The sequence below is a fragment of the Colius striatus genome, chromosome 1 (genome assembly GCF_028858725.1).
Source record: "Colius striatus isolate bColStr4 chromosome 1, bColStr4.1.hap1, whole genome shotgun sequence".
NCBI classification, from domain to species: Eukaryota; Metazoa; Chordata; class Aves; order Coliiformes; family Coliidae; genus Colius; species Colius striatus.
The window spans coordinates 3,886,413-3,899,172 of record NC_084759.1 but is presented as its reverse complement, the minus strand read 5'-3'; the positions used below and the strand labels follow the sequence as shown (position 1 = coordinate 3,899,172).

The following is a 12,760-nucleotide window of genomic DNA, read 5'->3' as shown; positions in this document are numbered from 1 at the left end:
AGCATTCCAGAGAAGGGACATAAAATAGCTGACCCAGACTGCTCCGAGCTCAGCCTCTGCAGTTGGAGGAGCTGATTCCCCAAAGGGAATGCATATAATTGCACTCATTTAACTTGGACTCTGCTTAATTTCACTCTTCAAACACCACAGACTTGTGGTTTTGGTGCAAGACACATCTTTAAGACATGCACAAGCAACGTGACTTGCAGAAGTATCTTTGTGCAGATGGGTTTGGTGTTTGTATTTCAGGATAAATGCAACAGGCAATAATTAACAAAAGAGCCAATAGATGTTGTGAGTAATATTTTGCAACCATGAAAGGAGTTTCCCTCTTAGCAACTCTGAAATACTTCATCCTCTCTAAGGAATCTACGAAGTTGTAAAGAAAAGGGAACCTTATAGGTCATTGAGTTTGCTCACTTCATACAATATATTCACCATGCAGGATAGATGTGAATTAGTACAGGTCAGTGGTTTTCAACCTGAGGGTCTGTGAGGCCATGCAGGTCCATGGACTTCTCCTAAGAAGCCCACAAAAGATAAATGAGAAAAGCTCTATTGACAAGAAGTGTAAATTTTCTATACAGAAGTTCATACTTCCCTAGGAAAATTTTTCTAGGGAAAATACTGAGACATAGTAAAACCCACCAGTCTAAGCGGCTGGAATAAACTGTGAAGAAGATTAGCCATGTCAGGGTGCCACTGCTACTTCTGGTGTTTCACCAACAGATTTTTCAGTTTACAATTTTCTCTCAGTTTATCCTAAGAGTCACAAAATTAGCCTGAAAAGTGTTAACAATAACCCCAGACTTTCTGTGCTACATTTTCCACTGGCACAAAGCCATGAATGGACCTCACTTTGTGGTGCTGCCTGGCCTTGTGCCAACTGAAACCAAGCCTTATTAGCCTGCTCAACATCAACAAGGCAAAGTGAATTTCTTCCCTGCATTGGTTTGGAAGGCAAAGGAGGGAAACTTTTCAAATTGACCAAATAAATTCAGTAAATAAACAAGTCAGCATTTAAATGGTTTTAGCTAGAGCGAGAGTGCCAGCAAACGTGCAAGTCAGCACAGGAAAAAATAGACCAGATCTGAATTACAAAGTCTCAGATATTTATTATCTTCCTTTTATTGACTTGAGTTCTTCTAGTTTAAGAGGCAACAGTGAGCACAGAATATGAAAATCAATGCATCTCCTGCTGTTTATTGCAAATAAATTTGATTTTCAGTTAATTGTAGCAGTCATTTTTCATAATTTATGAGTCGCTGTTACTGAAGAACATCAGTCACACTGCACATCGGTGTGTTTGATAATGTTCAGTGTGGCTTGTTTCAGGGGAAGGTGGAACTCACCATCAGTGATTCAAATACAGAAGCAAAATCAAAATGACATTTTCCAGTAGCTCATGGAGGGTGGTTTCAAAATTATCCCAGCCTTGCACAAAGGTTAAAAAGTAGAAGAGTGAGGTCTCTGCAGAGATACTGCTTCCTTGTGTTTATAACTTAGGTCAAGTTCATTTACTACTTCATGCCATGGAGTGGTAGAGGATGCTCTCTCAGACCACTTTTCAATCAAGTGAATTGGATTAATTTGCCACAAGCTTGCATTGTGTTTCCGAGGCTCTTGGGTTTGACAGAGGTGTGAGCACCAACCAACCTCATCTGTCCACTCTGTCTGAAAGCTTTAATCTTATTTGGTCAATTAAAAAGGTGTGAAGTTCATGAATGCTTTATATAGTTTGAGTGCTATCAGCTTTATGTGGAAATGCCATCCAAATCCATTACTCATCTTGCATTCAAACATCTTCTCTCTGTTCTCTGTGATCTGGAAAATCAACTAAATGAAGAAGTGTAGCAAAAGAGCATCTATTAGGCCAGGTGATCATTTCAATGTATGTGACATTCCTCAGAGGTCAGAATTGGGAACAGTGCTGTTTAATATCTTTGTTGGTGACATGGATAGTGGGATTGAGGGCACCCACAGCAAGTTTGCCAGTGGCATTGAGCTGTGTGGTGTGGCTGGCATGCTATTCAGAGGGACCTTGACAAGCAAGCTTGAGAAGTGGGCCCATGTGAACCTCATGAGGTTCAATAAGGCCAAGTACAATGTCCTAAACCTGAGTCAGGACAATCCCAAGCACAAAGGCAGGCTGGGTGGAGAATGGAGGGAGAGCTGCCCTAAGGAGGAGAAGGACATCAGGGGGTTGTTTGATAAGAAGCTTAACATGACTAAGCAATGTGTACTTGTAGCCCAGAAAGCAAACTGTATCTTAGGCTGCACCCAAAGCAGTGTGGGCAGCAGGTTGAGAGAGGGGATTATCCTCCTCTGCTCTGCTCTGCTCTGCTCTGCTCTGTTCTGTTCTGCTCTGCTCTGCTGAGACTCCCCTGCAGTGCTGCCTCCAGCTCTGGGCACCAACAGCAGGACACGGAGCTGCTGGAGCGAATCCAGAGGAGGCCACAGAGATGATGCGAGGGCAGGAGCCCCTGCTCTGGAGACAGGCTGAGAGAGTTGATGCTGTTCAGCCTGGAGAAGAGAAAGCTCTGGGGACAACTTAGAGCAGCCTCCAGTTCCTAAAGGGGCTGAACTGAATGTGGGGACATGTAGATTGGATATTGGGAAGAAATTCTTCCCTCTGAGGCTGTTGAGGCTCTGGAACCAGCTGTCCAGAGAAGTTGTGGATGTCCCATCCCTGGAAGTGTTCAAGAGCATGTTGCATGGGGCTTGGAGTAACCTGGTCTAGTGGAAGATGTCCCTGCCCATGGCTGGGGTGCTAGAATTAGATGATCTTTAAGATCCCTTCCAATGCAAATCTTCTATGATTTTATGTGTAATATAATATAAACTTTCCCCATGAAGCAGAGTTCAGGGACAAGCCAGGCTGTTTCCACAAACATGAAGCTAGACTCTGGAAAATTAGAAATCTGACTATTTTTCTTGGATACACATTTTCCACTGTGTGATGATATTTAACATCAAGAAATGCAAATGTGAGGAGAAACACATGACTGTGTGGTTTTGAGAAGGGAAAGAATCATAACTCAGTTTTGGATGAAGCCTCGAGGTCCAGATCTGATGAACAGATTTCAATAATGAGTAGTTATGAACTTCACTGGTCAAAGCTAGGTTTGGGCCTAAATTGTCCTGGAGATCATGCATTTGGATTTATCATAGAATCATAGAATGGTAGGGTTGGAGGGAATCTTTAGAGATCATCTAGTCCAATCCCCCTGCAGAAGGAGGTCAAGCCAGATCAGGTTGAGTAAGAACATGTCCAGGCGAGTCTTGGAGACCTCCAAGGAAGGAAAATCCAGCGCTCCATCACCTCAACAGTGAAATAGTTCTTTCTTATGTTTAAATGGAACTTTCTGTGTTCCAGCTTCATCCCATTACCCCTTGTCTGGTCACTAGATACAACAGAAAAAAGTGCTGCTTCAACCTCTTGACATCCACCATTTAGATATTTGTAACTATTAATGAGATCCCCCCTCAGTCTCCCCTTTTCTAGACTAAACAGCCCCAGTTCCCACAGCTTTTCCTCATAAAGAAGATGCTCCAGTCCTCTGATAATCTTGGTGGCCCTGTGCTGGCCTCTCTCCAGAAGTTCTCTTGAAATGTATCTGAGCTGCAAAGTCTGCTCTAAAACCGAGTCTGTGGTTGGCGCATAGATTCGTCAGGCTCCACCTCTCTTTTTATTGCAGAGGATTTACGTGTTGAAATAATGGGACGAAGCCAGCTAGGCCGAATTTGATCAGCAGTGTTGGTATTTGGCCATGATCCAGGGCCTGATACCTCCTACCAGTTAGAGATAAAGTTTCTTAATCCATCTGATTGAGGCGTAGCGTAACAAGAGCAGAGGTGCATTGTGCTGCATAAATGCACAGTGCAGCTAAAGGCATTCATGGGTTGCCAAAATCTTTTAAAGACATTCAAGGCTGAAAAATAAAAGCCTGCATTAATAAATAAATGAGGATTAAAATGGAGCCATGAATCGCTCTCCCCAGCTTCCTCGTGCAACACTCCAAACAAAATGTGCTCATTTTTGAAGCCTCATTCACATTAATTTGGTCTGATTTTAAAGCTCTGCAGGTAACAAGACGTGGACTGGAGTAATTTTTCAGGTTGTACTCTTAGTCAGCTAAACAACTGCAGCCATTTGCAGCCAAATAACTTCTGCTGTGGCTGTACCAGAATGAATGGCTAACCTGAGTCAAGGTGTGAGTGGTCAGCAAAGGGAAAGTAAGGTCACCAAAGGAAATTTAAAATCCCAGTATGTAATTTCAGGGAGCAGAACTCACTCAATAAGCAGATTTCCTATAATAGGGGAGTTGCCAGGTATATGGGAGGACTTCTGATCATGCCTCACTTTGCTTTTCTCCCAAGAAAATTATTGTTGCCTCTCCTAAAGAATTCCATCATTTTTCTACCCATCTTTGCTTTCAAGGTTGTTCACTTTACATGCCCTGAATTCTTCTCAGGTTCCAGAAGAAGAAATCCACCTGGTTTTTAGTCTTGGCACCATCATTTAGTCTCATAATAAGCAAGACAAGAGACCAGGGAAATCTTAGGTGTTGTTGGGAATTAGGAGCTGCTGTGCCCAGTGTGAAGCTAGAAAATGAAGTGTTCTGCAATTGACTTATGCTAGATCGAACCATCCCCTATTACAGAGTAAGCAGGCTGCTTTGTTTTCTCCCAGGAGCCAACTTCTCTTTGCGAGAGCTGGGTCTTGAAGACGTGACACCCACACACGGGACTCTGTACCGGACTGATATCGGGCTGCCTCACTGCGGCTACTCCATCAGCGCCGGCTCGGATGCCGACACGGAGGCAGACGTGGTCATGTCACCTGAGCATCCCGTGAGGCTCTGGGGACGCAACCCCAAGTCCGGACGCAGCTCCTGCTTGTCGAGTCGGGCCAACTCCAACCTTACCCTCACGGACACAGAGCATGAGAATACTGAAACTGGTAAGTGGTGACAGCGCATGTGGTGTCAGCCTCGGGCTCTAGCAGGAATGCCTCTTACCACTCCACCTTAATCTTCCTTAGCTTTTGTGTTGGCTTGGTTTTTTTTATCAGGCTCGGTGAAAACACTCTTCTAATAGCCCCATGTCATGGCCTTTTGTACTGTCCTACAGAGTGTTTGTTAATAAACTGCTGGAGAAGCTCCTACTTATTTATCACAGCGACAGAGATCATTAAGTGGCTGTAATACTCTCTCTGCTTTTTGTAGCGACCTTTCAGATGAAAAACATTTAAATCTCCCTTCCCCTGGCTGATGCTGCTCTTATCTTTGCTACAGATTTTGGGGGCAGATAATTTCCTTCTTTTCCTCACTGGTTCCTTGACAGGAGCCGTTTCATTTATGTAAATCGTCTGACTGCTCTCTGAAGGAAAACGATGGTGAAATATTTTTAGAAGCCTTTTTCTTCGTGTGAAATAAAAGCTGAAGGTCACAGATTTTTTTATCTCGGTAACTTTGTGTCCCCAGCTGTGGGGACTCCTGCATGCATTTTGTAGGTCTGCGAACCTTTTGGTCAGCAGTTCTGCCAAGTAGTGTAGGAAGGAGAGAGGATTTTGATTCAATTGCAGCTTGACCCAGGAGTTCACACAGCCCTATATGCCTTTGCACCTTTAATTCAATTATGGCACAGCCTGCTTCTTAATATAGCCGCCGTGTATAAGTCATCGAGAGCTTGAGCTCAGCACAGGAAAAAAATGATGTGAAATGACTATTGCTTGTTCTCTTTATGCTTTTTGCCACAGTATTATAGTGACAAATGATGATAACTTTTCCTTGGGAAGCCATGACACGGTGAGACATACACCACCCACATGATTTTATGTTTAACTCCAACAAAATTACGGTAGAAGCTTATTAAGTTTCTGCTCCGAGATAATGATATATTAGGCAAAGTTCAAAGAAAATGGCCTTCTGTTTGAAGGATGTACTGAAGAACCTTTTAAAATTATCTTTACAATATTTTTTTAAGTTTCTTCATGTAGTATCTTACAGGGCTGCACCCATTAAGGAAAGCAGATACGTAGTGCCAGATTATATTGTTTTCCTTCCGAGCCTTGTCTTTTGATGAAAAACAGGAATCATCAGGGGCAAATTAGAGTTGTGTACACTGCTATGAAATCACTAGAAAACAACCAAAAGCAAACATCTTGCTCTTCTATCCCAGTCTCCTGTGTCCAAAGCTCTCTTCTATGCTTTCCATGGTGGTGTGGTGGTGCATAAGCAGCTATGATCCCACCCCATAGATTTTTCTTTCCACGCCCACTAAGAAAAGCACAGAATTTTAGTCTTTTTTTTTTTTCCCCCTTGATCTTAAGAGAGAAGAATTCCATTAGCTGCTGGAGTCTTTTTCACTGGTATCCGTAATGCTATCTCCGTATGTGCAAATGCAACTTTGTACCTACAGATCACTTACAAATGAAATTATATTAGCAACAACACATTAGCAAGAGCACATGCCTTGAAAGGCTTTACTGAAAGTAATAACAGAGGCAGCAGTACTCATGTCAGGACTGAGACAACTTCCAATTCCTCTTCCCTTAAATGTAACAACACACTAACCATTTGTTGAACCATCCCATAGCAATTAGAAAAAGGAAAGCAAAAAGATGGCAAACATACCTGCAGCATTTTTTAAGTGCTGTACAAATGTGGAAGAGGTTTTTTCAGGCCCTAGGTATTTGCAGTCTTAGATGATGAGGCTTTTGAATGAGAAAGGGTGTATCACACTAAAAAATACCAAGTCTCTGTAGCATAAATAAAATCTCAAGAGTGTCCAGTATGTAATGGTGCTGCTCATCTTGAGAAAGAAGTTAATGGAACTTGAGGGAAAACATTAGAGTCCAAACTGTGCTTTTGGGGAGCTTCAGCTGATGTCAGAGACAGATGTCAGGGACAGATATCAGAGACATCAGCCAGGTTCAGGTCAGAAAAACCGGTCCAGAGCTGAAAGAAAGACACATCATTTCAATATAGAGATTGCAGTTGAATTGGTGGTATAACCATATCCAAACAAAGGTTGCAAGGGAAGAAGAGAAGAAGGACTACAGAAAAGTCTTAAGCATGCACAAAATTTGTCCATTTTCATTTTGTAATTGCTTGGCACAGATAATGATGTGAGAAACTTCTGCACACACACCCCTTAAGCCTGAAACCTGCTGTTGGAGCAAACAAAGCCTCAGATCCTCTGAGAAGCTTTGTCTGGCAAACGCAAAAGTTGCTCTGTGTTTCCGCCCTCCTCACACAAGCAGTGTCTGGGCCCTCCACTGTCAGCTATCACACAGGCTATTTTGAGAAATCCCAGATTTATAGAACAAATGTTTTCAAGAAGACATGAAATTTTGCTAATGGCAGCATAAAGTAACATAATGCTAGGACTCAGTTTACAGGATACCTTATTAGTCAATATTAATTGTTGACAGTATTGATAGAAGTTATAGCCTTTAGCTGAAGTCAATATGGAGCTTTATGAACCTGCCATCAATAGAAGATTTTATGAGGGCCATTAAACCAACTTTTCCAATGAAGGTTAACATCAGCAATTTTTATGCTGTTCATTATTTACCCAAAATAAATAATCAGAACTTACTTCTGATGTTAGTAAATCCAAAGCTGTCAAAGTGCAATTCTACCTAGACATTTACTGTATTCTTAGAAAATGAGAGGTCTGACTGCCTCAAAGAGCAGGTTTGCTTTTATGTCAGTAGTGATGCTTTGAAGGAACAGACGAGTTTCTCAGTAAGTGCAGCCACAATCCACACTTCTGTCTTTAAGGAAACCAATGAAGTGCTCTGGTTCCATCGCATATTACAGTCCATAAATCACTCGCAGAGGCAGCTGGCATGAAAAGCCATTCAATGCTTTATCTAAACTGATCCCAGGCTTTCCAGGACACTGCATACTTTTAGTAGGTTAAGAGTTTGTTTTCACTGAAGAGTCAGCTTGAGTTACAGCTGGCATTGCCCCAAGCTCAGATCCTGCACACCCAAACACCTCCAATGACTTCCCCTCTGTTGGACAGTGCTTTTTGCTCAACCTGGATGGTCACTTTGCAGAGTAAGGGGAGAGAGGGAACAGCCCAAGCTACTGCATCTTGTCTGAGGATAGTGCAATCACTCTCTTCAGCTAAAATAGCAGGCACTTCATATAGATCAAGGGTTATTCTATAGTGTGATCATTTAAGCTAAACTGAAATCATGGACTCCCATGGACAGTTCAGACCCATACACAGGGAGGAAGGAGTTTGGTTCCTGGAAGTCTAGCAATGAAGTTAGGAGAACGTCTTTCCCGTACAGTTCTCCCTGTTTCTCAGCAAGACTGATTCAAACAAAAGAAGTTCCTGAAGTGGTCATTTGGATCTGAGCCTGGAGTTAACTGGCATTACCTTAGGTAACCCTGAACCGGCTTTGTACTGAGACAGCAATTGTTTAATATAGAGAAGAGTACAATGAAGGAGAACAAGGTAATAGCCTTCCAGAAATTGACTTATTTTGCAGCAATTCAGTCATATACTAAAAGCAAAATACTTCTAATCATAAAGACATCATAGAAACACCGTACCACAGAATAATTGATGTTGGAAGGCATTGCTGAAAGTCTCTCATCCAGTCTCCTGCTTAAAGTACAACTGACTTTGAGTTCAGATTGGCTCCTCAGAGCCTTGTTCAGTTATACTTTGAGCATCTCTCAGGATGGAGAGGCTACAATGTCTATGTCCTGCTTCTGGTGCTGACCACACTTGTCGTGAACAACTCTTCTCTGAAGAGCCAATCGAAATTTCCACTGCTGCAATTTGTGTCCATTGCCTGTGAACCACTGGAGTCTGAGGAACTCCTGTGATAACTTTTTTAAAGAGTAAACTAAACAAATAGGTGTTGAAAATGGTCTAGATTGGATGCTGCCTCAGCCAGTGTCTGTACATGGTGGCTCCTTGAGCCACTCTTTCTCCAGTCGCAAGTTTGTAGCATTACTGTGCTTTCTTTGACTTTAGGGCCATCCAGAGCTCTTCACACTAGGCTTTGAGTATCTCAGGCTTTTGTACTGACTAGAGCTCTCAGATGTAGAGATGGTCAGTTTTTGTGTGTAAGCACCCCTGAAATAGACTGTGAACATTTCTTTGCGGTCTATAACTGATGTCTTACCGCAGACCTGTCAAAACTGTTTTCAGTCCCTGGATATGGCCTCAAGTTGCATCAGGAGAGATTTACATTGGCTATTAGGAAAAACTGCTTCATGGAAGGAGTTGATAGACACCAGCACAGGCTGTCTGGGGAGGTGGCAGTGTCCCCATCTCTGGAGATATTTAAAAGTTGTGCAGATGAGGTGCTAAGGGAAATGGCTCAGTGGTGGGCTTGGCAGTTGATGATCCTAAAGGTCTTTTCCAAACAAAATGATTCTATGACAGGTTTGTACATGAGAGATAAGCAGAAAATGTAGGTATTTCCATAGAAAATGCCTTCCCACAAAAAAAACCCCAAAGCATAACTGTCAGCTATTCCGACGAAGCTGTGGCAAACTAAGGATTCACTTTAGTTTTAATCTGAGTTTAGTGTTAATATCCACCAAGGCATGTAGCTGGTTAAATATGAGGAATAGGAGTGAGGGTGAACAGTTTTCTTCATTAGCAGGACAAGTCAGCAGTGATTAATGCTGTGTATATGTGCAGAGTGGAGCTGATGTTTCTCTCTGTCATCATCTTCTCCTGGGAAGAATGTGGGCAGTATCAAGCGGCCAGAAGGATCTCACAGGCGAGATGAGTAACATCAGATGGCTTGAGACAGTTCAACTGAGCTGGAGATGCTCAGTTGTGATATATTGTGTAAAGAAATTCCTGCAGCAGAAGTGTTGCTGAAGTGTGGCATTTTCTTATCTAGCCAACTGGGAGATTAGTAGACATGAACTAAATTTATAGATCTAACCATTCTGGAAGCCAAAATTCAGGCTGCAGGACCATTGCTGTCAAATTGCACTGTGCTGCTGCTTTCTATCTTCACAATTTAACAGTATGTAGGAAACGTGTGATCCTGCAAACAATTCCACATGCATTTCTTATGTGCAAAAGGAGCGAGAACAACTCTGCTGAGCTCAAATCTCTCATTTATCAATGAGTTGGATGAAGGTATGATCAGACTCAGCACTTCCACCACACTTCTGTTGGTTAACTTCTCTTAGGAAGAGCTGTTTAATCTCCAGTTTCATTTGTCTTTGATTTCACCTCTGAAATCGCCAGGCAGTGCCAACGGTGGTATGGTGACTATAGCAATACAGGGACCTACTCACTGATGACAAGATTAAGAGAACCAATTCATTTTACTTTGCTGGACCCACACCCCACTGAGTGCAATAATTATTCTTTTAGTCCCTACTGTTCTAGGATGCATTTAAATGAGCTTTAAAAGTCTCAAGTGACCAACCAGACCAATATCCAAACCTGCTCTCCAAGTCTTACCAGCTTGATCAGAAAGGTAGTGGATATGTTACAGTTAACTTTTTCTTTCTCATCAAATAAATTTCCCGTCTGTAAAATTCTCATAGGCTTTTCTAAAACTGAAGAGTACTGGCAATCAGGAGCTGGAAAGCTCACATGATAGTTCTTCCTGCTCTACCATCGCACACCCAACTCTTAGCCATTTTAATTAAGATAATATATGACTTAAAGAGCATTTCTTGCAGTAACCTCCATTACTGCTTCTAGAAAGAACTGTTAAGAAAGTGCATAGGAAATTAGGACTCAATAGAATCGAATGCTTATATAAGATATTTCAAAACACAGGGGTACACTACAAAAGGAAATAATTAAAGACAAGTCTTTCAAACAAGGAACACTGAAGAAATGAGATATCTTTTTTTTTTAATCTCCTGGGTAGTTAAAAAATCAGACACTTTCATTTACTCAGTGGTGTCTGATGCAGACCTACTGAAGCCTTTGAACAGTCCCATTGCAATCAGTAGTGTTAGATCAGGTCCAAGGTATATGGTGATAACTATCTGTTGTTTGCAAAACAGCCAACGTGCCAGAGTGGTATAAATCCCAGTACTCTTGGTAAAATACACCTCAACATGCTGTTTGACAGTCAGTTTCTTATACACATTTTGTCTTCTTATTACATCAGAAAGCTGTCCCAATGATCAAGTCACATGCTTCAGAATTTCATCAGCTTTTTCTAAATATTTTCTCTTCAGAGTTGTTTTACAATAGCTAGGAGAGGTCTAGTAAAACAGTAGCAATTTCTGTGTGCTTTTCTTGTTGCCTGTGATTATCCAGAGCTCATCTCCTATTATCCATACTTAGAATCATAGAATCACAGAATGGTAGAGATTGGACTGGACCTTTAGAGATCATCTAGTCCAACCCTCTGCTCAAGCAGGTCCCCCTAGATCACACAGGAATGCATCCAGACAGGTCTTGCAAACCTCCAGAGAAGGAGACTCCACATCCTCTCTAGGCAACCTGTGCCAGGATTCTGTCACCCTTACAGTAAGGAAGTTTTTCCTTAAGTGGAACTTTCTGTGTTCCAGCTTTTGTCTGTTACTTACTACCAGAGGCCTTGCAAGGTTCTCCTAAACAACTCTGAACTTATGCAAAGATTTTTACTCTTCTTTGCATTCACCTTCCCCTTCTCCAAATCATGTTGACCTAAATCACTGGTCTAAAATACAATTCAATACACCAGTGCAATTAGCAGTGCCAGGATTACTGTGTAATCTTAGCATCACAAATTATTTGTTAATACCTCAGTTGATAATCCATGGTGACTTTCCTTTTTAATATCATGTTTTGCTGAGTCATTTCCTTTCAGGCTTCATACATTGTATTGTTAATGTTGTTACCGTGGCTGCAGCAACATCATCTCCTTTTTTCTCCTTTGAATTAAATAGTGCATTATAAAATACTTCCAGTAAATGAGTGTGTGCTTCAGACATGCTTCTTCTGCAAACCATGTAGACAAAAACGTGATACTTGGACTCTGGAGAATTCAGAAAGGAGATTTTTTTTTTAACAAAAGACAAACAACAAACTATTTTTCACAATAAATACATATAGATGTATGTATAAAAAGAGGAATGTGCTATGAGCTATACTTTGTTAAGCTTCCCTTATGTCTTTTGAGTAGGGGAAGACAAGAATAAATTAGAATTACCCGGCCAAGATCAGGCATCTGCTGGCTGTCATCTTTCACTTGCCTCCTATCAGTTGTAACCTTAATATTAACAAGATGTTTGGGCTTGAAATAAAAATTAGCCAGAACTCTTACCACTAAAGATCCGTCATCAGTTGCAAAAGTTAGTGAGACACTACAGAAATGAGTAGCAGATCCAGAAGGGAATTTTTACTGATCTCCTTCTCTGCTTTAGTTCCTCAGAACGCTCAGACTATTCTTTTCCAGGTAGAATTTGCAAGAAATTCCCCATTCTAACAATACATGAGGATTGCCTGGATATTGCAACCTACCAAAGCTGCCTTGTGGAGATTTTCAGAGACTTGGCGATCACTTGAAATGTGAAGGTCAAGGGAAGGAATGTGCCTTCAGGCTCTCCAACCATAAAGATACTAATAATCCTATGAAGAATATTAGTCCTAAAAAGGAGATTTCAGCTACATGACCATCCCAGTGCTACATCCTCCACTGAAAAATGGCTCCCTTGAAGGCTGTTACACCTCCCCTACTTGTGATCCAGCTTCCTATCCACTGACATTGTTGATGATGGATTCCTCGTATTTTCTGTCCTTTTATCTTTTTTGT

At 41.6% G+C, this 12,760-nt stretch overlaps 1 protein-coding gene across 6 annotated transcripts in view; it reads left to right on the top strand.

Moving 5' to 3' along the window:
- The window catches only part of TENM4 (teneurin transmembrane protein 4), a 611,632-nt gene that overhangs the window by 249,768 nt on the left and 349,104 nt on the right, over positions 1-12,760 (top strand). For all 6 annotated transcript variants that reach the window (XM_061990604.1, XM_061990638.1, XM_061990629.1 and 3 more), the window contains one exon: positions 4,694-4,963. In XM_061990604.1, the coding sequence (XP_061846588.1) occupies positions 4,694-4,963 (270 nt within the window). The remainder of the gene's footprint in view (positions 1-4,693; positions 4,964-12,760) is intronic.